At 50.7% G+C, this 25,614-nt stretch overlaps 1 protein-coding gene across 2 annotated transcripts in view; it reads left to right on the top strand.

Annotated features, from left to right (window-relative positions):
- The window catches only part of CABLES1 (Cdk5 and Abl enzyme substrate 1), a 104,565-nt gene that overhangs the window by 69,111 nt on the left and 9,840 nt on the right, over positions 1-25,614 (top strand). For both annotated transcript variants that reach the window (XM_075993593.1, XM_075993594.1), the window contains 3 exons: positions 14,775-14,871; positions 15,776-15,932; positions 16,962-17,065. In XM_075993593.1, coding sequence (XP_075849708.1) covers positions 14,775-14,871; positions 15,776-15,932; positions 16,962-17,065 — 358 coding nt within the window. The remainder of the gene's footprint in view (positions 1-14,774; positions 14,872-15,775; positions 15,933-16,961; positions 17,066-25,614) is intronic.

The raw sequence follows: 25,614 nt of genomic DNA, 5'->3' as shown, positions 1-25,614 counted from the left end.
TCAAAGGGTGATCTTACTTCCAAGTTCTAGGGTCCCCTCACCGTGGTACCCAAGTGCTTGTCCCTGTTTTATCAGACAAGATCGCTGATCCTCAGGGGCCGAGGTCTTTCAGACATAAACTTTGAGCCAGAATGGGGACTTGAACCCCAGTTTGTGCAGCCATAAGTTTTCCCTGACCCACCCTGGCAGACAGGCAAGATAAGTGCCCTCTTTGTGGAAGGACCCTGTATTTCAGCTAGCAAAAGAGGAGGGAGTCATCGTGAAGAACTTCAGAGATGGAGAGTTTTTCACTTGGGCAAATCACTTACCTTCCTAGGGCGTCCGTTTGCACCTTTGTAGAAGGGGGAAGGCAGGTCCCTACACCACATCATTAATTTGAAGACGATGGCATCTTCTACACAGCCAACAGGAATACATTTTATCTTAAATTACCCAAGTAGAGATCACCCAAACCATCTCCATTGGACGTCCTTGTGGATATGCGTGGCCCTCCACACTTTCAAACCCCTCAGGGAAATGCCAGCTGGTGCTAGAAACAGTGTCCCTCTGTGGCCCTTCCCGCTGCAGGAAGGGGCCCTCACAGGACTCCCGGTAGGTTGGGCTGGAGAAGCACAGTGATCGCGTGGAATGACAGGACGTCACCTGTTACATCCCAGTGGCAAGTAGATTCAAATCCACCACTCCCCCAAGTTTTGTAGATAAAGAAACCAAGGTGCAGAAAAAGTTAATTTTCTATTAACAAAAGCCATAATCGGATCCTTTGTCATACCTAACAGAAAAGAACATGCCTGTTTCCGCAGCACATGCTACTTAAGTACTTACATGAGAAACTGAGCATAATTCAAAATTTTGTGATCTAGCAGCAGGATTAAGAAGCCTTCTGCTTTTTTAACTTTTTAATGAGCAGGCAGCCTATGTATTAAAAACTCATTTACTATGATTATCTTAAGGATTTTTTTTTTTTTTACTAATTGTGGGAAACTGCTCAAATAAATATACTAGTAAAAATTTACTAGTAAATATAATATATACCTATTAATATTTTAAACTACTTTAGCTCATGTGTATTAAGTGATGCCTTTCCACTGTGGAAAATCCCTTTACTTTTATGCTGAAGCTCTTTCTGTGACTAGGATGTAAGTCATAGAATTTCAGGAATGGACAAGCCCCCAGAGATCATGCGGTTTGACCTTCCTGTGTCACACCCGAGGCACAAGGAGTGAGGCTCGCCCACAGCCCCTGTCTGCAGAGCCCGCTGCATTAGAACTCAGGGCCCAGCCGCCCCCAGCCTCTGACGCTGTGGTTTCCAACTCCTGTGTTTCCGTTGCACTTGCACGTGGGCCAGGCCACACGTGCCTGATTATTCCTGAACACAACCCCCTCCCCTCCAGTGAAGGGGACAATACACAGTTCCAACCCCCATCACAAGAAAGTTCTAAAAACAGCAAACTCAAGGCCGGGCGCGGTGGCTCACGCCTGTAATCCTAGCACTCTGGGAGGCCGAGGCGGGCGGATTGCTCAAGGTCAGGAGTTCGAAACCAGCCTGAGCAAGAGCGAGACCCTGACTCTACTATAAATAGAAAGAAATTAATTGGCCAACTAACATATATATAGAAAAAATTAGCCGGGCATGGTGGTGCTCGCCTGTAGTCCCAGCTACTCGGGAGGCTGAGGCAGCAGGATTGCTTGACCCCAGGAGTTTGAGGTTGCTGTGAGCTAGGCTGATACCGCGGCACTCACTCTAGCCTGGGGAACAAAGTGAGACTCTGTCTCAAAAAAAAAAAAAAAAAAAAAAACAGGAAACTCACAAGTTCATCCACTGAGTCCTTGCACCTTTCTCACCTGGAAAGCGTCCATCAGGGCGGCCTGATCTTTCTGGGTTGGTTTTCTGGCTTCTGCTGCCCGGGAGCTTCCCGACTCTGCTGCCCACATCTTGCCCTGCCTCGGCCCGCAAATTTTATCCTTGGTTTTAACTTGAACACCAAGTTCGGTTCCTGACATCGGTTGACCAAAGCAGACAGACCCATCTTAGGAGAGGTTTTACTGTCCATTCATTCATTTGTTCGTGAATTAGGTCATCTGCTCTGCCCCCAGTGGACGCAAGGTCCTAATGGGGGAACAGGGGTGACTTCGCAATCCAAGACAACCAGGCGCCCCACGGATGCCCCGGAGAGCTCTGAACTGCCCACACATCCTGGTCCGCGCCCATGTTTACAGTAATCTGCAGTCTTAGTGAAAGCAAAGGGCTTGCTCTGCTAAGTCCCTTTGCCCCAACCAACCCTTTCGAGGAGTACGTGGCCATCCTGGCACCCACCGCTGTACAGCAGAATGAATTCACTCAAAGTCTTTTAGACACCTACTGTGTGCCAGGCACTGTGCAAGGCAGTGGGGATACAATAATGGAAGAGAAAAGGTCTTTTCCTCGTGGAGCCTACTCTCTGTGCCCTCTGTCTCAGTAGGAAACAGAAATAAGCTAGGAAACAAACTAACCATCAAACTAGAAAGGAATTAAGTGAGTCCTAAGCAGTGTGTGGGTGGCGCACAGAGGAGGGAATTGAGTGAATTCAGACAGAGGGATTGGGGTGTACCCCCCATCCCCAGAGAAGACAGTTCTTCAGCTAGACTTAAAAGTGTGAGGCCTGAGAGATGTGGAGAAGGATATGTCATCCTCAGTGTTGACGTCTGGGAATGACAGGTGGTGGTCCAGCTCCTCATGAGCTCCCGGGTGGGGCCTTCTGTGTTGAGAGATGCAGTGAAGCACAGTGCAAGGTGGGGTCCCTTTTCTCCCTGACTCGGTGTCCAGTCCTAAGTGGTAAAGGGGAAGGGGGGATGGCTGGAGACAGGAGTGAGCTCCGCTGTGAGACCAGGTCCTGGGGTGTCATGGACTGCCATGGGCCCATCACTCAGCCCTCCTGAGTCTCAGTTTCCACATCTGTATAATGGGGTTGTTTAACTAGACTAAGATCCTGTGTGCTCAAGTGGGTGTCCTCATTCTTGCCAACGCTGCCGACACGGAAGTTGTAAGCCTTTTCGAACAAGGAATTTGTGAATGAGACATGCTGTTCATCCTCCCCATCTGTCAGCTTCTAGAGCTCATACCTGAATAATTATTCACCCAGTTTTAAAATTTGAGATTTTTAAAAAATGTGCAGATCTGGTGGCTTTTTGCCATTTTATTGTTTTCTGGTTTGGGCCACAAGGACATAGGGGCTTACTCACCCTGGGCTTGAGAAAGATGGGAAATGTTTGGGGTCATTTCACGTACTTCCAGCTTTGTACTATGCTGATAAGATTATTTCCACTGGCTGATCATTTAACAGCTGCCACAGTCTTCAAACTGCTCTTCCCTGCCCTGGTTTATAGGTATAGATGTTTGAGAAAAGAGCATATTTCCTTAGGATTAGCTGAGGGTATAGTCCAGTGTGCGAACATGATCAATAGTGGTAATGATATAAGCTGAAACCTAAATAATGTTTATGCGTGCCAGGCGCTGTTCCACGTGCTTTACGTATGTTTACTTGTTTCATCTTCCCAACAATCTCATGAAGCAGGTGCCCGTATTATCATCTTACTTGGGGAGGCTGGGGGCAGGGAGAGGCCCGGCTACTGCCCCGGAGTGGGAGGCGAGGGCAGGCAGCGAGGCTGCAGCTTTGCTGTGTGAAGTTCACCGCTCGGGCCGGCTCAGCCCACAGAGGCTGGCATAGCAGCGCTGAGTGTGTCCCTTCACGATCACCCCTCTGGGCAGGCTTGCTGGCTCAGGACTGGTGACTGGCAGCTCTGGCTGACTGTCGTGCACCTGGGTAAAGGTGGAGCTCTTGGACACATGTGCCACATGAGGGGCCCCCAAAGTGGCCCCCAGGGGCAGAGCTGCTGGACGGTGGCATTCAGAAGGTTTAGGAGTCGCTGGTTTACCCTGTAGACCTGGATGTTCCCAGGCATCCCTAGGGTGGAGGCTTGAGTGAAAAATAATGTACGACATTCCCCCATCTGAGTATTTGTCATCTTTAGACTAGGAAGGTGTGGGAAAGCGGGGAGCTGGTGACACTCTCCCGGTGCCCGTACGGTATTCACGCACTAGCTCGAGGCCCTGAGTGCTGCCATTGGAGTCTCCCCCCAGCACCACCAGGAAGCGGGTTAGGAGCTGGTAAGGGTCTTTCTCATGTCTTGATATCATGCATGAAAAATTGGAGAAGGGTGCAAAACAGCTACCTTAGAGCATGACTGATCACAGTACCAGATATGGCTTCATGTCACAAAAGGATTTGTGGTGGAGCTGTGGGAGATACCGAACTTTCTTAGCTGCTCATAAAATAATTGATTTACAGAGTTTGCTTGCATACAACACTTCCAGGAAATCATCTGTTAGGTAAAATGAGAGGCTTCTAATAAGTGTCCCTTTACTTTAGGAATTCGGTGTCTTGCCTACAGCATGGACCCATGGTGGCCCCGGGGGACTCAGAGAGGTGGAGTACAGGGGAGTGTATGCTCAGTGTCTCGAGCTGCAGACAACAGAGTCCTCTCTGGTGGTTGGAGTGGGACAGTGGTTTTCAGAGAGCTCACGGAGTCTCCAGGCCAGACAGAGAAACCTGCACAGCCACCCAGGGACAACCCACAGCCACACCCTGGGGCCTCTCTGTGGAAACACTGCTGTGTGGGGCTCTGCTCCTGGCTTGCCAGAGTTCTGATCTCCCCAGGTGTACTCACTTCCGCCTGCCAGATTTCTCGTGAGCACTTCCGCTTGGCAGAACCTAGGTCCCTTGGGGAAGTCTGGGAGATGTAGTTTTTAGCCTTCACCTGGGTATGATGAGCTAGTCTGTGGTCTCTGCCACAGTGTTCACCAAAGAATCCACCTGTCCCCATACTGAACCTGGGGAGGCCGCTGAAGACCCCAACCCAAGGAGAACTTGAGGCCCTGATCCAGCCTCAGCCCATACAGGAAGCCCTCAGGGAAGCTCAGGAGGTCCCCTTGAAGACAAGACAGATTCTAACCAGTCTCCACAGATGTCCAGACCCCAGGAGCTCCAGGTTCAGCGGAGCAGCTGTGCACAGCAGGCAGCACCACCCCTCCTGCTGCCCAGTGTCCGGTCCCTGCTCTCCCTGCCCGGTGCTCTCCCACTGTACCCCTGTGGCCCCTGACCCCAGCTCAGATCTTTGATTTCTCTGCTGTTCAGGAAAATGGGACCCAAGCTGGACACATGGGAGCCTTGTGCCCCTGGTGGCTCCACTCTTGTCTACTTGTCCTTTTTCTCATTCAAGGCTCCGGCCCCCTTACTTAAAGTCTCTCTCGTGGTCCCCCAGACTTAGCAGTGGCCAGGCCCCTTAGGCCTGGCCTCAGCCTCCTCTCCATCTCTGGCTCCCAGCACAGCTCCTCAGGGCCTTTCATCTCACCGAGTGGCTCTGTCACACCCATAGTGACAGTTTCTAAGCCTAAAGTGACAAAAGAGGGTACCGAGCTGCACCTAAACGCAAGTGCAGAGCCCCAGCTGATGCCCTGCTCGGCCTCACTGGACAGGTGACCCCCTCCATGTCGGCTGCACAACTGGTGCAGTTCTCATTTGGCTCTGCCAACACGACAGGTCATGCTGTGCACCGTCAGAGCTGCTCGTGGACACTGGCACCTGAATGTTAAGCCCAAGAATGCCGGGGCCTTTTGCCAAGGTCACACCTGGCTTCTGCAGGCTTTGCCTGAGCCCCATTGATGTCCCCTGCTCTCGAATGATCTGCTTACCTAGTCCTCTGTCAGCTCAGGTGGCCTGAACTTCTCCATACCAGCAGCATGTGGCCAAAATGTAAGTGAACACAGCCCTATTTTGAGCAGAACAACTCGTGGTTTTCCTTTTATGTATATTGCTTTTGCTTATGTGGACCAAATCTGGAGTAGAGGTGGAAGAGGGCAGTTTTCCCAGGCTTGGTTCTGTGGAGAGTGGGGAGCTTTATCCTGTCCCTGGATCCCCACTCTGTCTGGGGTAAATTGACATCTCTGCCTTGGTCCTTCTCACCACCATCCACCCAGGCTTCCAGTCTAGTCCTCACTGCCAAGCCCAGCATGGCTGTCTGCACAGGTGCACGTGCAGGAAGATGGCAGGCTTTATTGGCAGGGTCAGACTGAAGACCGGCTGTGGGTTATGCCCACTGCTTTCACATAACACAGCCATTGAGCCCAGAGTCCCACTAATCATTGTGAGGGATGGGTTGCATTTCATAACCCATGAGCTCAATGAACCAAAAATACTTCCGAGGACATGGAAGCCCTTCCTGCACGTAAGAGCACTGCCACTTCTTGGGAAGTGCCACTTCCTGTGCTAATTCATTAAAGGACATTTGAAGTGGAAGATGATTCAGGAAATGCCAGGTCAAATGAGTTCAGTGATAAGGAGTGCTGGTCAGCTCAAACAGACTTTTAGAGCCAGAAGAAACTTGGTGGCTGTCTATTGGTTTTTACTTTTTTTTGTTTGTAAACAAGCTGCAGAAGCCATTCTTCCAACTCGGGTTTACACAGAACCCTGATAGATAAAACAACTAGCCACAAAACTTTCCTGAAGAATTAGGAGTGTGGATGAGAAGTCCACTTCTTCCTTCCACTTCCCATCACAGCCCCCAGTAGGGAAACCACAGCCCTTATCTGTCCTTGCCATTGCACCGGTGGGTATCTGGGGCCAGAGAGGCAGTTGTGGGGCCTGGGAATGAGCTGGTGGTCGGGCAGAACCATCAGTCCTGGCAAATTAACTAGCCTAGCTGACCTCAGGTTCACGCTTCTACAAAACTGACCATAACGTCAACCTCAGGGAGTACTGAGAGCGTTAAATGAAATATTACATATGAAAGCTCTGAGCACCCTGGCAGGATGTACTAGATATTCATTCAGCGACAGCTTCAGTTCCATTTTTGTCCAGTCACAGAGCTATTTTATTGCTCTTTCTAGATCTGCTCCAACCTGGCAAATCCTGGTCTGGTTCAGGATGAGTTCACCAGCTGTGCAGTCCTACAAACAGAATGAATCCATCTTCGGATCTGCTTTTATTTGATCTTTTTTTGATTGTTTATTTCTCAGTGGTACACGCTGCTTAAAGAAAATTTGAAAAATACATAAGAATAAAAGAGAGAAATTACTGAGCCTCGCCTAAACAAAGCCACTGTTACCATTTTGGGGTATTTCCTTCTAGTCTTTTTTCCCCACTAGTGTATATACTTCTTTGGAACACGAGGAGATGATTGTTTTGCTTTGATCTTTCTTGCCAAATCCCACCTTTCAAAACAAGCTAGTGGAAGCCTGCTGCAGAGAGGAGGAACAGATGTTGCCCATCTTTTTCACTATAACTGTAACATCAAACCTTCCCATAGCTGTAAACACTCTCCTCAGATGAAGCTTGTAAATTATGCCATTTTCTGGGAAGAGTCCCAGCCTTAAACCGGCTCCTCTTCCCTCAACTCACGGTTGCCAAGGCCAGCCTGAGTCTTTTTGCCTTTTATCTACATTAGTCACGGCCTTCTCTTTTCTAGCGTGGATTTGTGGTTTGGCTTGGCGACCCTCAGCTCACAAAGCGAGTTGCAAGCAACTTTCTCGAGTCTCCAAAATAGGCAGAGCCCACTTAGTAAGCAGCTCATCTAACACCTCCATCTGAGACCCCGCTCCTCCCCTGTCCTCCGGGCCTGCCATGCCACTGCCATGGGGCCAGCTGGAAAATCTGGGAGCTGCAAAGAATTTATGGGCTTAGATGTAGAGAGAAGGAAGGAATTGTGGAAAACAGGAACCGCTTAGGGGAAAGGATCTCGGAGTCCTAAGAAGGAAAAGGAGGTGGAATGATGCAAACTTGAACATTAGCCTGTTGCTCAGGGTCAGCCCCAAACCAGGAAACCAAGAGAGAGACGTTCGACTTCCTCCTGTTTCTCTACCCTGTTATACCCTCTGACCTTTTGCTCCTATGACCAGAGCTCTTGCTGAAAGAGCCTTGTGTGGGCTGATCTCCATTTATAACATTACTTAGATGACAGAATGCATTCTGAGTTCCACACGCCAGCTCAAGGACTTCTGAAGCACAGCCCACTGGTGAGTGAGAGTCCACAGGTGTTATATAGAGGGTTAGTCCCAGGATTGTCCCTGTGCATGAGGGAATTGGCACCAGCTACTGAAAGTTCTTTTTTCCTTGAAATATATGCACATGGGTAGCTATTTCTGTATATGTGGATCTGACCAGAAGAAAGTTGGAATGAACCTAGTTAACTTGTGATTGGGGCTTATGTGAAATAGCCAAACCACTTGATTCCAGCAAAAACCGCTGTTGTGATGTGTGTGGGGGTACAGACCAGTTCAGATGACCACACTTGAGTGAGCGGTGGTCGCTGGGTTAGCTGACTACACACGCACCAGAGCCCAAGGGATGAAAAACATGGCTTCCCAGTGGAGGGCAAGGTGTCTCTGGGGGTGTGTTTCTCAATTGTCAACAGCTTCCACATGGTGTTTATGTGGGCATTTTGGCATTCGGGGCATTCAGATGAGGTCATCCGCTTGGGTCCATTTCCTGAGTGTTGATCGTTTTGTGACAGGGAGAACAGCGCCTTCTATTCTTAGAGCCTTCGGGCCTAAATGCCCCCTTCCTCCCCACCCACTTTCCCCAGACGATTTTCGTTGTGGAAAATTACACATTCACAAATTGTGTTTCTTTCCTCACACCGAGCATATTCCCACACAGAGACAGATTCTGGAATGATCTCATGGATGAATCATGCCATTATCCGGCTGTTTATAGGAGCTGCCTTTGGACAAAGATTTTGGTGTAAGCTACGTGAAGACCCCCTCATTGTCTGCCAGCTGCCCTTGGGGGGGATCGCTGTGAGTGAAGTGCTGAGTGTGAGAGGGACAGGACTTCTGATTTAACTTTTCTCCCGTTAGCGGTGGGCCTTGTTCCGTCTACTCTGACTGGAGGTGTAACATGGTGCTTGATTTGAGCCAGGCCACCTGACCCAAGATGGCCGCTCGCCGCGTCTGAGGAGGCCACAAATGGCACTTCTTAAGCTGAGATAAATACTTGTGTCGCTGAGTTCCAGTCAGTGTGTGATCTCTTAATTAAAATTAGTTCATGAGCAGTCTTTGCTTCCTAATCCAGCTTTCAAACTTGGCTTTCTGTGCAGAAAATCTCCCTCTTTATTCTTTTTGAAGGGTCTGGAAATCCTGTTAATATTTAATTGGCTTTTAAATTATTTACACATCAAAGTGTTCAACCTATTGTTGTCCTTTAAAAAGCAAGTGCCCAGTAGAGCTCCTGGCTGGCATTCTATAAAGTCTTAAGCTTAGAGCACCGTTAAGGAAATGATTGTGGGTAGAAGTGGGGACAGCGCACCATCTTGGGAGCAGAAAGACCTGGGGGGACCTCGTTTGTTGGCTCACACACACTTTTTCCATCTACTTCCCGGGTGTGAAGTATGTAAATCGTCCATCTTTTTAAAAGAGTAATATTCATTAATCATGTTCCTGAGGGAAGGGCCACAGCTTCCTTGAGCTTTCTGCTGTCTAAGAAGGAGTCTGGTTTTCCCATCAAGATCAGTTCCGTTGCTCTATGGCTGCGTGAGCAGCTGCCTGGGCCTTTGTCAGTAAACCACAGAAGAGGGAAGCAATAATCATTTCTCCTTTTACAAAAGACGAAATCCAGAGTTGGTGACTTTGTGGCTGATGGTGACCTATGTAATCCCCTTTGGGCACCAGGATATCTAGACTGGCCATCTGCTGTGATCAGATGACTCCACCACGGTGCACATCTGCATTGTGCTGGGAAAGCCAAAACTGAGACGGGGTCCAGGGGGTTTCCGACAGGAAGGTACAGGCTTTCTCGAGGAGGGCCGTGTGACATGAATTCCAGTGCCGTCCTGTGTAGGACAAGTTTACACGCCCAAAATGAACCAACCTGTTTTTCTGCTCCTTGCTTAAGGGTATAACTGCTGCGTGGCTGTCTCCCCAGATGCACTTCGATCGCTTGTTTCAGTCCCCGCTTCTTCTCTCGTCTCCTCCCCTGGTCCCCCTCCAACTCTCCCACGCCCCCACCCCCACGGGCCAGTTTTAAACATCAGCCTTTGTTTAAAACAAAAGAAAAACTACTTTATGTGTTAGAGTGAGCTTATTGCCTACAGCCTCTGCAGAAGTTACCAAGCTTGCACAGAATGAGAAGCCAGCTCTTACAGGTACCCAGGGCTAAGCTGCAGCCTTGCCCAGCGCTGGGGAGAGAAGGAATCAGAACCTCGCATCTCCCAAGGTTCCTCACTAGTGGTTCCATTAGGGTGTCCGCGGACATGAGATCATTTCCTATAACCTGACTAACCATGTTACTGCATTTAAATCTTAATATACACAGTTTGGGACGATATCCACATCTGGTATTTGAACTTGCCTCTATTCCATTTTTAAAAGGAGGTGGAATATAAATAAATTAATTTGAACTCGAGTTGTATCTGGGAAAAACAATAACTTAGGCTTTATAAAGAAATTGAAAGTCCAACTTCAGTTTGCTTTTAATTACTTTCAGCTGCAGTTCTGTGTTCTCCGGCTCTGTCTCCCGGTGCTGGAGGGTTAATGCTGGCATTTGAGCCAAACAGATATTTCTATTTTTATATACCATTCTAATGAGAATTCAGAACAATGATCTTAGAAGGAAAACATGAAGATTTTATGACTACTCCGCTGGGACTTCTGCTTAATTCTTTTTCACTGGAGTTTTTTAAAGATTGTTTTTGGGTGACTCTACACCATTCAGAGCTCCTTTCTGCAGGCAACTCCAGCCTTTTGGCTTCTGAAAGAGTCGGGCAGCAAAGACCTCGGGTCTCTTCTTGCTTTGCACTCACACCTAGGGTCTGAGCAGTTACCTGATCTGTAGTGTTAGGTGGCATGATGTGACATTGCTGTTTATGTAGATCAAATACGGCCGAAGAATGGCAATTTTATGTGATTCGTGTTAACGTCAGGAAGTTTTGGTGACATTTATCCGAGCACTTAACTTAGCTTAAGAAAATCAACCCAGAGAGGTTTGTCATCCTCTTTGTGAAAGATGTATTTTTCAGATCCTGAGAGTCTTAATGTACAAAATTCAAACGCTATGAAAAGAAACTGCTGTTAGTAGAAACAGCTTAAACAAGATGTGCTTCGTTTTCCATGGACAGGTGGCTCAGTAAGCATCTGTGTGTGCTTGTGTGATCTGAATCCAAACCCCACAGAATGGCAACCCCGAAGTTAGTGACAACCTATTCCAGAACCTGTGGGAGAAAAAGTATGGAAACGTGTTCTTGGCCACCACGAAGCAATGTTCTAGAGCACTGTGATATTGATCATGTTGGTGGAGTTTTGGAGTGTGAATGTGGGGGAAATGAGTATCTTGAGTGTGCAAGAGATACCTCATTTCTTTTAATTGACTTGGTATGAACCATCAGCCCCCTTTCTACAAAGCTGAAGGAAAATTCAAACTCAGTTTTCACTGGTCATCCCTCCCTACCCTCCACCCCCCAGAAAGGAGGAAGGGCCTGGAGTCTCCTGTAAATGGATTTGGGGAGCACGTGTTGGCGATTGTTCCTTGGTGGGCCCTGGCACTGCCAAAACCCCATCGCTCCTGCCCCTGCGGCAGACAAAAAGATCTGCTTACTCCATGCCACACGTGGGATGTGAACTTTTATCTCAGCTGGGAGCCCTGCTCTTGGAGTGCTGATGGAGCGTACAGGGCCTGGGTCCCCTTTGATTGTGGACCCCATGGGCATTGCCTCCCTCCTCCCCACCGAGAGTAATCCTGCAGCACTCCTCCATCTGCAGGGCCCAAAGTGATGGGCAGCAAAATGGCCAGGCCACTTTGGAGAAGAAAACTGGGAGACCAAACCCAAGTCATTAAATATGCATGACGATGTTATCTTGCCATAGGAAGTTCTAAATGCATGGTAGCCAAAGTCCCAACAAGAAAGCACTAAGACTTAGTCCGGTACAGCAGTCACTAGCCACGTGGGGTGGGTACATCTAAACTAAAATTGAGTAAGATTGAAAATTTGGTTTCTCAGTGAACTGGTCATGTTTTAAGTGCTCAGGTGTCACATGCGATCACCATATGGGACAGGGCAGATAGGGGCACGTCTGTCATTGGAGGAAGTTCTGTTGCAGGGCGCTGGTCTGTAGTGAGCCATGTGTGTCTCCAAGAGCAGTTGAGGGTGGACCCACCACTCTTCTTGCTTATTTTCTTACTCGGCTTGGCCTTAGCTATTTAGAAAGTAGCATGATGTAAGTGCAGAGCCCGTGGGAAGTGGTGCCTGCAGTAAGTGGCATTAACTCTCCAGAGGTCGGTTCCCGTGGGTAGGTGGTGGAACCTTGCCTGTCCCTCTTTCCCTTTCTTGTGCTCCCAAGCGTCCCTCAGGCACTTGGACAATCCACTGGGTCTCAGAATCCCTGTATCCTTAAATAGGATTTGGGGTTAATCTCATGGAGAGGAATCTTGGATTTTATGTGAGCACATAAAATATATTTTTTGTTATAGCTTCATTTCCCGTGGGGGAAGCACCAAGAAGAGGGGTGTGGGAAGAAGCACGGCTGATTTAGTTCTGTTAACTGTGATGTGCACGTTTAACAGCCAGCGGACGGCTAGGCAGCCAGGGCACGGCCGCCCCAGGGAAGCAGTGATCCTGGGAACATATGGAAGACAGATGGAAAGGGGACTGGTGGCAAAACACCCACGTCCCCTCCGTCTGTGTAAACCAGGACCGGTGAGACAGCAAGAGCCGGCAACCTCCCTCCCTCGGTAGATGCTTCCTTCGGTGTCTTTAGACATTGTGTAGACGGGACACAAAAGTGGCAGGAGACTGTGTTCCTGCCTGCAGCCAGCTCTCCATCTGGGACACTCTTAATATAGGCTTATTTTCATACTCCTCGTTTCCCTTGGCCTTCTCACCCCAGGAAGATAGTGCCTGCTTTTTATTAATTTCAGCTGTAAATAACACTCTCCATCTAGCAAAATGGAAACAAGGAAAAAATCGGGAGTTGGGAATGTGGGGAACATTCTTGCTGGGTTTGGCTTGGGGAAAGGAGGAAGCCGGTGGAACTGAGCTGCACCAGGTCCTTAAATGAAACGGCTGCTCTCTTGTCGCAGCTCACCTCCTGTTCCGCCTGTGGTCTGTCCCCCAACTCCCCACCCCCACAGGGATCTTTGCCTCGGTGCTTTGTTCAGGTTTTTGCTTCATAATCATTTCCCCGTGTTAGTGCCCTGATTCATTCTTCTTCATCCCTAATTGCTGTAAGAAGTTTGAGAAGTGTCCTGGTAGCAGGTAGATTGTCTTATGGGTCTGAACAGGGGGTCGATTGTTGGCTTTTTTTCTGCTTGACTTTGGTGTTGATTCCAAAGGGCCCCAGAGATGTTTGGAGCTTGGTGCTACCATGGCCTCCCAGGGAGAACGCTGTACAAACCTAGCACTGGGTGCACAAGGTCTTGGGCTCTGTCTTATAGGTTGGATAAGGGAGCCAGTTCATCCGTGGATTGCCCACAGACTGCGGTTGATGGCTCAACAGAGTCAGAGAACCCTGCTTGTCTTCCGTATTTGGGGATGGCTTTCTTTTCTCTCTTCTCCCCACTCACCTGGTTCCCTTTCTCTCTCTCTCTCTTTCCCTGATTGCCTTTGTCTGGGAGCACGTTGCCTTTACCTTGCATTTGACCTTGCTTAGGTTGTAGGAGATGGCCTCTGAATGTGGTGCCTCCGTCCCGGCCACACAGCAGATTTGCTGTCCGTCTGAGGGTGGCTTGGACTAAGAAGCACTGGGGGTCCTAGAGACAGAAGCTGGAGACACTCGTTCCCAAATGGGGCTGCAATCTAGAATCCCCTGGAGAGCATTTGAAATTCCTGAGGCCCGGTCACACCCCATGCCAACTAAATCAGAATGTCTGGGGGCAAGAACCAGATAGCTGTTTGTTAGACATCCTCAGGTAATTCTGATAGGCAGCAGAATTTAAGAATTACTGTAAGGGAAGGGGATGGCCCTGGGCGAGCAGTGACACCTGACTGTAGTCACAGCGAGCCCATCTTGCACCTCCAGAGCAAAGTGATCTACTAGAAAGAGCATCGGTTGCAAAACCAGCTGCTCCAATCTACTGCCCTGTTGACCCTGGCAAGCCATTTACCTACTCGGTCCTCAGTTTCCTCCTCTGTAAAAAGGGTCATAGCAGTAGCACCTTTCTCAAAGAAGTGTCTTAAAAAACCAAAGAGATGATGTGTAAAAGTCTTTGGAAATGGTCAAGTGCTCTATCAACACTTTTTGTTACTGGATAATATTCTTTTATAAAAAGATACTCATTTTCCAGGTGGCCTGGCAAGGTGGCAGGGGTTACTACTGCGGCATTAATTCTCTCATTACCAGCAACAAACCTGATAGCTGTTTAAAACAAGAATTTATTTCTCCCTTCTAGGAGAAGGGAGTGGCAAGGAGACGGGGTCTCACCCCGTGTTAGAAGGAACCCAGGAGCTAGTGCCCGAGAGAACTGTTGCCCCACAGAGCTCAGGGACTGCCCCTGGCATCTCTAGGGAGAGAGATCTGTAAGCCATAGGCTTCATCTTCAGCTTTCTGTTCAGTTGGATTTCGTTTATGTCACAGCAGATGACAAGGTAGAACTCCCTACAGAGCAGCCCTGGCAGGCCCTCAAGGAGGGACAAAGGGCCGTCCCAGCCACCAGGGCCACTTGGTCATTTTTGTCAGTGTCTTGTGCAGTAAGCATCATCGTGGCTCTTTGGGCTGCACACAAAAGCATTTTTTCCTCTGGCTTGTCCCCTAGGGATTTGAAGTTGGATGGAGGGAGACAGTCAGCTGGTGCCGTGAGCTTGAAAGAGATCATTGGTCTGGAAGGTGTGGAGCTGGGTGCTGACGGCAAGGTAAGGCCGCCTGGCTTCCGGTCTGGGCAGGTTCCCCGGCGCGTGACGCCAGCCCGCCCCGGCGTGGGGTGGAAATCCACCAAGCCAGCGACCCAGTAGCAGCGGGGCGGGATGTCCCAGAGCATGCATTTTTCTCCGCCAGTGCTGTGCACAACTGAATATGCCACACTTACGAGCATCGCACGCTCTCATGTGCGTGCTCCAGGATGGAGTGACGGCTGGTTTGAACATCCACCAACTAGTGGTGTCAGCAAGCAACATTCCGGCTACTAGAAAGGGTTTTAGCTCCCCGTGGTCCTGAGAGGCTAAGAGTCCCTCAGCCTTGCACGGTGACCACCGAGCAGCAGGGCTGTCCCATTACTTTCATCCACATGCAGTGAGGAATGAAAGGTTAAAAGATGAACTTGACCTTTTTGTGCTGGGTCCAGGCAGCCCTCGTAAACCCTTCCAAAATTTGCTTATGGCAGCGGTGCAGGTGTTTCTTAGGGAAACTGTCCCGGGATAGTTCGTTTGCAGGTGAGGCTCCTGGGATGGTGGACAGCACTTCCCCTACTGCTCCCAGAGCAGCCGGTCCCTCTGCACAGGAACGATCATCTTTGAGCTCAGGGTGTAGGTAGCGTGTGTGCGAAGTGCTTTGTCAGATACGTTCGTATTTCTGCCATGTGCCAGGAATAGTCAGACCAAGTGGGATAGATTAAAACTGTGCATAGCCTGAAGTCAGTTCGGGTTAGGTGTTGGCACACATGAGTGCCTAAACAAATTTCATGTTTTAGATCTCATTAGATTGTAAAATGGCAATGTGAGAACGTGGACCTGAACTTGGGGTGGCAGCTGTAGCTTAATCAGAATGCAGACTGGCATTGCCTGGGAATAATCACTGGCCTGTTTTGTCTTCACCTTTTAGACTGTTTCCTATACCCAATTTCTGTTACCCACAAATGCCTTTGGAGCCCGGAGAAATACCATAGACTCCACCTCCTCCTTCTCTCAGTTCCGTAACCTGAGCCACCGCAGCCTCTCCACGGGCCGGGCGAGCAGCACCCAGGGGAGCCTCGACACAGGTAACCTCGGCCCCGCCAGGACCAGGGAGCTCGTGGCGGGAGGTGCTTCAGCTCACCGCGTGGTGCACACACTGGAGGACAGGTGTTCGTGGGCGATGTGACTTTCAGGAAAGCCTGGCGTCAGGCCGTGCAGGCTCACAGCCAGGCCACAGGGGAGCTGTCTCTGATTCAGAGCCTCAGTCGCCGACTGCCCGAGCTTCCACACCGTGACCTGGTTCTGTCCTGCATTTTCATAGAGCTCAAGTTTGGCTTTTTGTTGTTGTTGTTGTTGTTGTTATCATTGTCATTGAAATATTTGGGCCCTGAAGTGCAGGGTCAGGTGTGACAGTTTCCTTTGTGATTAGTGGGTGATTATAAGAGTTGGCGGCTGGGGGAGGACTTGTGTGCTTCTAGCTTCACCTGTACAAACCCTTGTAAGAATTGATGAGAGGGAGAAAACTATTGAAGCCGTCCTCGTTCTAAGAGAAATTCCGGGTGAATGTGAAGCTCGCTAGATCTGCCCCAGCACTGAGTTCTGAAGCCCTGTCCTAATGTTCTGGCCACCTCTGGTCATTCACAGCTGTGTGCACTGGTGGCTGCTGTGATTGATGTTCACACAGACACAATAGCCTGCCTGGAAGCATTCGCACCAAACATACCACGCTGCTCAGAAGGCACGACTTGAGTCTACTCATTTGATCTGCGGGTTTAGAAAATGAGTCTCTCTGGGGCCACATTCTATAACATGATCTGCAAATGCTCTCTGCATCTTGCGTACTGTGTGAAGTTTTGTGCTCTCCTGGGTCAGGGACATTAATACATAATTCTCTGAAAAGGGGAAAAAAATGTCAGAAAGTGAAGCATTTGGTGAACCCTTTGGAAGGGGCAGTATGTGTCACCGGCATGCAGAGATGACTGCCAAAGGTCAGCGAGCCAGGTGATGTGAGCTAGACCCCTGGAGCCAGCCCTTCTCACCCTAACCGTCCTCCCAGCTGCCTCTGCTTTGGAGGGTCCAGGGCCCCTAATTATCATTTTACCTGTGATCTTCAGGTAGTGACCTGGGAGACTTTATGGACTATGACCCAAATCTCCTGGATGACCCCCAGTGGCCTTGCGGGAAGCACAAACGCGTTCTCATCTTTCCTTCGTACATGGTGAGTAGCTTCGGGTGGCTGGCTGTCTTGCCTGCCCGTTCATGTGTCCCAGCGCAGCCTGGCCAGCGTGGCGTGGCTTGGAGCTGGCTCGCTTGTATTGACAGGCAGGCTGGGGCCGGTGCAGAGACTGCTGTGCCCGGGGGCCTTCGGAGGAGCTCCCAGCGTGGGTGCTTACGGAAGGCCCGGCACCTAGCAGTGTCCAGAACCCTGCCGGCCACTCGGCCCGTGGACACCACTTTCCGGGCACTGGCGAAGTCTGGGTTGCTGGTGTCTGTGAGTCACCAGCTCAGGCTGTGGACGACCCTCACCTCTGGGAGGGCACGTCTGAGCTTATACGCCCACAGACCCCATTGCGGGAGGACCAGGCCCATCCCTGCGAGTGCTGAGTTCAAGTCCGGCTCTGTCTGGAGCTCCTCGATGGGGTAGGCCTCCATGTGCATTGTGAGCAAACATTTGGCACCAGACATGGGATGACAGAATTATCTCTTGGGAAAGTGAAAGTAGGACACTGTGGGTGTTAAATGCAAACCCTTTCTCTGCTGGCTTTTTTTTTTTTTTTTTTTATGGACTCTTCCTGTTTTTCCCTGTGTGCGATTTTGGTTTCTGCTTTGGCTGACCGCTGTTTCCCACCGCCGAGGGCTGCTGTTTCACCGGACACCAGAGGGGCCAGCTGGGGTCTCTGGGCAGACTTGCCCTGCTCAGAGGCAAGCGGAGCCCCGGCTGCCATGGGAGGAGGGCAGAGCCGGGCTTTCGTGGGAGACTGACTGACCTGACTTGCCATGCCCAGCGTCAGGTGGGAGAGGCTCCAACCCAGCACGTCCCCACCGCCTCCCTGCCTCCTGCATCCTGGCCCACAAGCCAGGCCCCAGGGGGTGACACAGGGGGTGGCACAGCTGAGCACTTCCTCCCCTGGTTCCCTCCCTCCTGTGCTCTCAAGAGTGAGCCAGAGAGTCCTTTCTCTCTTCCAGGCTCTTGCACCTGCAGCGGCTACTAGAGTGGGCACCAACCCCACATGCTTGGGGGCACCCAGACCTTCAGTCAGCTCAGCATTCTCAGCTGTTTGTCAGAGAAACTCCAGGCAGAACTCGGGCCTTGCCAGTTACTTCCAGCACATACCCTCTTGTGCTCCAGCATGTGGTTCAGAGGTCATTCTAACATGCCGCTTGGCGTCCGAGTGCATTCAGTCACTGGAGAATGCGTTCCACTCAAAGGCAGTTTAAAGTCGCCCTCCCCCTCCCGCTCCCACAGCATCCCCCAGCTCCTAGCACAGAAAGCACAGCCATTCTTCCCACTCTGTGACCTGCTCAGGAAGACCCAGGGCTTATCCCTCTTCCCCAGAGGCTGGCACATAATGAGTGCTCAGTACACGACCACAGTCATTGCCCTCGTATTAAAGACGGAACAACTGAAAGGCCGTCACTCACACAAGAATAAAGATTCTTGATATGGTTCGCTGCTATATTTATTAAAGTTCCCTTGATTTATCACGTAAGGCAGGAAACTGTGGCTCAAGAGAGTCCAAGCCCTGTTTCTCACAGTTAACAGACAGGAAATGGGGGACCCAGGCCAGAACCCCTGGCTCAGGGCTCTTTTCCCTTTGCCTGGTAGTCTGTGAATCCCACACCCCTCAGCAGGCAGCGGCAGAACTGCCAGCCTCAGGGTGGGCCGTGGAAATGACTGTTCAGGACAACAGTTTCACAGATTTCCAGGTAAGCAAGAGAATGGGAAGGTGCGCTATTTCTGATCGGCATTGGGGTTTGGCAGGGAGCACCACCCCCACCCCCCGCAGACATGTCATGCCTGGTCACAACATCCACTCCCCTTTTACAGGCCTAGTGTCAGCCTGGTGCCAGATCTGATTGTTTTTTTCCTTTTAAGTGACTTCACTGGGAGCTTCGCGGTTCCGGGCCGCGGTGCGTGTGTGCGTGCTTGTGCACGTGCGCACGGGTAACTCTTCCGCCTTGGACAGTGCGCTGAAAGACCTGCCAAGTCAGCACATATGTCCCACCCTCCTCATTTTAGGTTCCCAAGTGGATCATTTTTCATTTCGCCGCACTGGCTCTGCAGCCTGTACTTCCTGTAATAGTCCCTGTTTCAAAGAATAAAATGGCTCATGGGCTGCGTTTTCCTGGTCAGCTCCATGAGACCTACGTCTCCTGTTCTGGCCACAGATGTTGGTACTTTGATAAAATGTGGAAAATCCGCTTTTCACCACCGTCGTCTAAGTTATGGGCAGTGCGTTGTGTGTCGCAGAGGGTCTCACCACAGCTGCCCAGCGGTTTCCTTCCTAGCAGCGGGCGTGGATCACAGAGCTGTTCCTCGTGCGCTTGCACTGAATGTATGGGAGGAAGAGTCCGGCAAGGGCTGTGTGTGTGTGTTTGCTTTATGTTTGTGTGTTGGGGAACAGGTATAGAACCGGCCCATTCAACAAGAACTGATTGAGGCCCTACCCTGTGCCTTCCTTATCCAGGGGAGAACGAAGCAGCCGCAGACCTGTTCTCCACCTCTGGGGAAGTCAGGCAGTGAACGAGTAGACAAATCACCGTAGTGGGCAGGGGGCTGAGGAAGGAGCCGCCTTGGAAGAGTGGTAGGAGAAGACCGATGGGGAGGGTCAGAGGTGGGCTCTGATGGGTAGGCCTCACGGACGGCCGCCCTGGAGAACAGCGTCGAGGGTGAGAAGCAGCAGCCGCACCAGGATTTAGGAGGGAAAAGGGAGAGCCCGTGTGGGAAGACCCTGAAGTGTGAAAGGTTTTGTGTAAAATCGATATTTCTAACAGTAAAAGTCCGTGCCCATCGCTCTGTACACACACACACACACACACACACACACACACACACACACACACACACACACACACACACACACACACGGGGAGGTCAAACCCACAGAACAACCCTGACAAACCCTCCTCCTAGCGTAATGTTGGAGCCAGGCTGTTGGAGGCTGTCAGTTAGGTGAGCCCCTTTCCCCACGGGTGGCAGGGCACCCCCGGCAGGTGGACTGCAGGCCTGTGAAGCCGGGCCCTGCCACTCTCTCCTGGGCTTCCTGCTGCCGCCTCTGCTTGCTGACTGGGGACAGAGCAGGCCTGCCCTGCCCAGCCCCCTAAATACTGGCCACAGGCCCTGGGGCCCCCAGCGCGGTCCAGTTCGGCCAGGCCATTGGAGGTGCCAGTCTGAGCCCCCCGGGAGTGTTGCCCGGTCTTTTGGGATGTCCTATTCCTGTGGAATCTCAGGCTCCGAGATGTCCATGTGGCCTCTGCAGAATCCAGCGAGCCTTGCAGTGATGAGCGACTCCTGTCCCCTGTCAAATTCTGCTGCAGCCGCATAAGGAGTAACTTATGTTCACTCAGACACACCTGTTTTAAATGTACAGGTCCATGAATTTGTAGCCACCACTCTGATCCAGATAGTGTTTCTATCCTTGCAGAAAATTCCCCCTGTGCACCCCACTCCTCCCACCCCCTCCCCACAGAGACAGCTGCTCTTCTGACTTCTGTCACCATAGATTCGTGTCACCTATTTTGGAACTTGATGTGTGTGGGATCATCTAGTATGTCCTTTTTTTTCCCCTTTGGTCCATCTTCTTTCATACGACTTACTATCTGTGAGATTCCCCGTTACGTGTGTCACGAGTTTTGTTTTTGTTTTTTTTAGTTGCTGTGTGGTGTTGGATGCACTATAGTTTATCCCTTCTCTGGTTGGTAGACATGGGGATGTTTGCAGTGCAGGGACATTATGAATGCTGCTGCTGTGAGCATTCTGGTACACATCTTTTTGTGGGCATATATTTTCATTTCTCTTCAGTAAATACCTAGGAGCAGGATTTCTGAGTCATAGTGTAGGTGACATGAACCAGCCAGCGTGTAGTTAGATGTATATTTTTGTTGTGTTTGTTCTAAGTGTAATATAAAAAGGCCACTCGTTGCCACAGTTAGGACACGCCTTAAAGTTGGAGGGTTCCAGAGGTGAAGCCTGTCATTTGCAGAGTGCACCAGGCACCCTTTCCAAATTGGCCTCACATCCGAATTGGCATTTTTTAACTTTGATCCATATGTGTCACTGCCCCTTTTATCCACTGAAAGGGCAAAGGTGAGACTTTGAACTAAAAAAAAAAAAAAAAAAAATTCCCGAGGCAGGTGTGCAAACCAAATTGCAGCTGCCCCTGTGGTTTGGTCTTCAGGTTTCTAGAAGGCGAACACAGAGCATGAGAGCCGGCCGCGTGCAGCTTCTCGCAGGGCAGTGGCTCAGTGAAGGTGTGTCCCGCGCGGCTGGGCGGGCGGGCGGCGCTTCCGGGGCTCTGCACCGCGTGGCCTGTAATTAAAGTTTCACAAGAGAGCGGTTATTTATCACTGGAACCTGGCAGTCAGGTCGTAGCCGGTTTGGTGTTTTTTTTTTTTTTTTTCCTTCCCTTTATGGGTGTGGAAAGCAATTAAGAGGAGAAAGTGAGTGAGAAAGCTGAGGTAATGCCAACAAAGTTAACGTTAGGTGAACGGATTCCTGGGTCCTTGCTCTTTCTGAGGAAGGAGTCCCTCACACGGCTTTGACGTGGGAAAGAAAACCTGTGACATCTACAGGTCTATAAATCTCAAGAGAACATCTCTCGCATTGGCAGCCATGAAAAAGTGTCTATTCTTTTATTCATTTAATATTAATTTCAAAACCGAAGTCCTCAGAAAGCCTTCCCTCCCCCCTCGAGTCTCCCCAGTGTTAACCTCTCAGCACAGTGTGAGGTGCTGGGAGTGGGAAATAATTGACTCAACAAAAGGAAGGTGAATTCAGCCTTCCATGTGGGAGGTGATTCGACTCTGCTCTGTGTGTGTGTGTGTGTGTGTGTATTTTTTTTCCATGAAAAGTTGTCACGATGACATAGGTGCTTGTTTGCCTGTCTGCAGGGTGTGTGGCTTGGGCAGCTACAGCAGACTGAGCCCCAGCCCCTCCCTCACAGGGCACCTGCCAGGGCCCTCAGGTGTCAAGGTGTCTGACAGGGAGGGGCTCTCTTCAAGAAAAGCAATGTCAGGCCGGGCGTGGTGGCTCATGTCTGTAATCCGAGGCCGGCAGATCGTTTGAGCTCGGGAGTTCGAGGCCAGCCTGAACAAGAGCAACACCCCATCTCTACAAAAAATAGAAAGAAATTAGCTGGACAACTAAAAATATATAGAAAAAATCAGCCGGGCATGGTGGTGCATGCCTGTAGTCCCAGCTACTCGGGAGGCTGAGGCAGGAGGATCGCTTGAGCCCAGGAGTTTGAAGCACAATACTGGGCATCTCCCTCAGAACCGGAATGACTCCCTCAGTGCACAGGCCTGGACAGTGGCTAAGGAGCGGGTCCGTGAGGCTACCAGCTGTAGGTGTCAGTAAAGGCTTCAATGCCTTACTGTGCTGGGGTGGCAGGGGAATGTGTGGGTTTGTTTTTCTTTCTTACAGCAGTATTAGATATAATTCACACACCATACAGTTCACCTCTTTAAAGCCTCTTGTACAATTCAGTGGTTTTTAACATTGACAACGTTACGCGGCCATTGCCACAATCAATGTCAGAACATCGTCGTCATCCCAAACGAAGCCCCCAGACCCTCCAGCCGTCACCCCTAACCTCTTGCCGCCTAAGCTGTAGGCAACCTGCTTCCTGTCTCTGTGCATTTGCCTATTCTGGACGTTTCGCATCAGTGGAATCATACCATATATGGTCTTTTGTGTCTGGCTTTTAAAACTTAGCATAATATTTTGAAGGTCCGTCCATGTCGTAACATATATTAGTTTTATGATGTTTTTTTAAAATCATTTTTCGCTTGTTAAAATAATACAAACTGAAATATGACCTTGACATTTTACCCAAGACTTTGCAGCGTCTGCACTCTTTCTGTGTATTGGTCTTGGATTTTTGATTATCACTTCACAATTTGGAACATGACAATCCATGCACGGTTTAGCTCATGCTCTGTGGCCACTGTTTAAGAAGCTTGTGTTTCAAAGTGCATCCAAGTACTATCTGGGTGTGTGTGGACCTGGAGCCATCTGAGGACGGGGAGAGACACCACTGCAGAAGTTCCATAGCACCAGCTAAAATTTAACAAATATGTGACACTGAACGTGCTTTGCACCACCTGGTAAATCCATGTGGCAGCGTAAACCTGAAGCACAGGCAACTTTCCATGTGTCTCTGTCACCTTGCAAACCACGTCATTTCAGCAAGGGGAACTGAAGAGTTCCTCCCCTAACGAGAAGGGATGCAGAGTCAATCCAAGATTACGTATTTGGAATTCGATGGGTAGAAATAGCAACAAATGCAGCCCCGGGCTGCACAGGCTGCCCCCTCATTTCCATAGTTTCCTGTGATTTACTTTCCTCTTAGGGAAAGGATTAAATGCACAGAACAGCTGAAATGCCCATCTGTTGGTGGTTAGATGGATTTAGTCGAGGACTGCTGTGCTGCTTAATTACCTTAACAAGCAGGAACATCTTTCCCAGTGCCCAGCTGAGCTCCAACGTCCGTGTGCAAGTGCAGCCAAGGCAGGAGAGCCCTGGTTTTCCAGTGGTGTCGGCGCCGGAAGGAGCTATCCAGGCCATTGCCGGGTGTCCCTCCCTCTTTTCACAGACGTGGCACGGAACCAGGGCGTGGAGAGTCTGAACACCCGCCCCAGGTGTCGCAGCTAGCTCCTGGAGTGCAGGATTCACTGGGGTGGGGCTAGAACCACTTCCCTTGGAATGTTCCAGCCACTGGTCAGAGGAAAACAGTAGCAGAGTCTACACAAGCGCACATCTGTTCAGCTCATAAGAATTCCTAGGGAGATTTGGAAGGCAGGAGAGTAGGCAATGAAGGCGGCTAGAGTTTTACCAGGCCCTCGAGTGAAAGCATCTTTTCTCTTGCTTCTGCTGGACTCAGACCAGTAACCCGTTGGCTCCGAGGCCCTCCCTGCTCTCCAAGATCATTCTTGGGGCTCACACCCCTCCCCACCCTCTCCCATCCCTACCTGAGAGGCCTTCACAGCGTCATAGCTGGTGCCATGGGGCCGGAGTGGGACCCAAGTGCAGTTCCACGGAGGCCCCTCTCTCAAGTCAAGCCTCTGTTCTTATAAAATGCAAAGGGTGTCCCAGTGTCTCTGCGGGAGATGTGGTAGATTCTTCTAGCTAGATAAGCAAGTTGTGGGCTCATCTTTTCCTGTTATCTCAGAAAGGACTCCTGGTGTCTGGCCCATGCTGGGCCTTCCTAACTGCTTTCCGTCCCTGGTGGGGCAGCCGGCAGGGGTCCTTTGTGAACTCCATCCCTCCGGACAGAATGTGTTTTGGGTGGTCTCCTCCTTCCAGCTGACCTGCCCCCTCCCCTCATGCAGCTGTGCACACACAGCTTCCTGCTGCCACGCAACGTTACCCCAAGACTGGAAGGACCACCGCTGTAGAAACACAAGTGCTGTAGCCCAGCCCTGGTGAATCCCTGAGCCTGGAATTAGGTGGCCATGAAAACAGTGGTCATTCAGACTGTCCCAGACCAAAACAGAGCCACAGCCTGTTTAATTAGCACTTTGATTTACAGTAACACGCACTGGCAAACCCCCGGCATTGCATGTTTTTATAACCAATACAGTTAGACTAGTAGGTGAGCTCAAAGCATTGGCCTCACCTTTAATTTATTCTCTCCCAAGCCAGAGAGAATGAGCAGCTGCGGGGGGACTGTTGTAACCACACCTGCAGTTTGGTCTCCTAGCACTGCCTCTGTGGCTCACCCCGTCACTGAAGAGAGGCCAGTGAGGCCAGAGCCTCTGGCCATGTGGAGGTCAGGGAATGGGGGACCGTGCAGAGAGGCCGCCAGTCCAGTGAGGATGGAGCTGGGGTTTTGCCCACGCAGCAGCTGTCTCTGAGACTTGACAGACAGGTGGAGGTTTGGGGAGACCACCACCCCAAAACATATTTTATCTAATTTTTAAAAGACTGAAGCATAGTCAGGAGCAGGCCAGACAGCTGAGTGAGTGGCGGGTCAGGTTCCATGCCGGGCCTTCTACTCCATGCTGGGAGCAGTCACAGGGACACAGCCCTGCAGTTGGGGACTCCACACAGAAGGACATGGGGGTGGGGAGTGAGGATGCAGCAGACTCTGTTGCCTAGAAGATGACTTGAGGGCTTTGCTGTTCTGGCAGCTGCCACACGCCCCACTTGCAGGGTGCTGTGTGCAGGGTCGTGGGGCCAAAGGTCTCACAGTGTCGGCTGACGAGCCCTCCCTCCACTCTTCTCTCCAGGGTCCAGCCTGGAAGTAAATACACGCCTCCACTCCTCTCGCCGCCAGGAAAGGGGCCCCCAGCTCCGTACCAGAAGAGCTAGGACGAGACTGCCTATAAAGACAGAGCCTCTCCTGCAAGGACTGGGCTGGGCCTCGCTCTCCTTGCCCCTCCAGGGCCGAGTGGGCTCTTTGGCTCTCATGGGTCTTCTAAGCTGGGGCTGCTCAGGAGGTGTGGGGCAGGGCCTGGGGACAGCGCTCAGAGCTCCAGTGGACTGACGGCACGGTGCCATTAGGGGGATAATAAGGTCTTCCTCTTCCCACCCATAGCGAGGCCCCG

The sequence above is a fragment of the Microcebus murinus genome, chromosome 17 (assembly GCF_040939455.1).
Source record: "Microcebus murinus isolate Inina chromosome 17, M.murinus_Inina_mat1.0, whole genome shotgun sequence".
Taxonomy (NCBI): domain Eukaryota; kingdom Metazoa; phylum Chordata; class Mammalia; order Primates; family Cheirogaleidae; genus Microcebus; species Microcebus murinus.
This window is presented reverse-complemented; position numbering and strand designations above follow the sequence as displayed.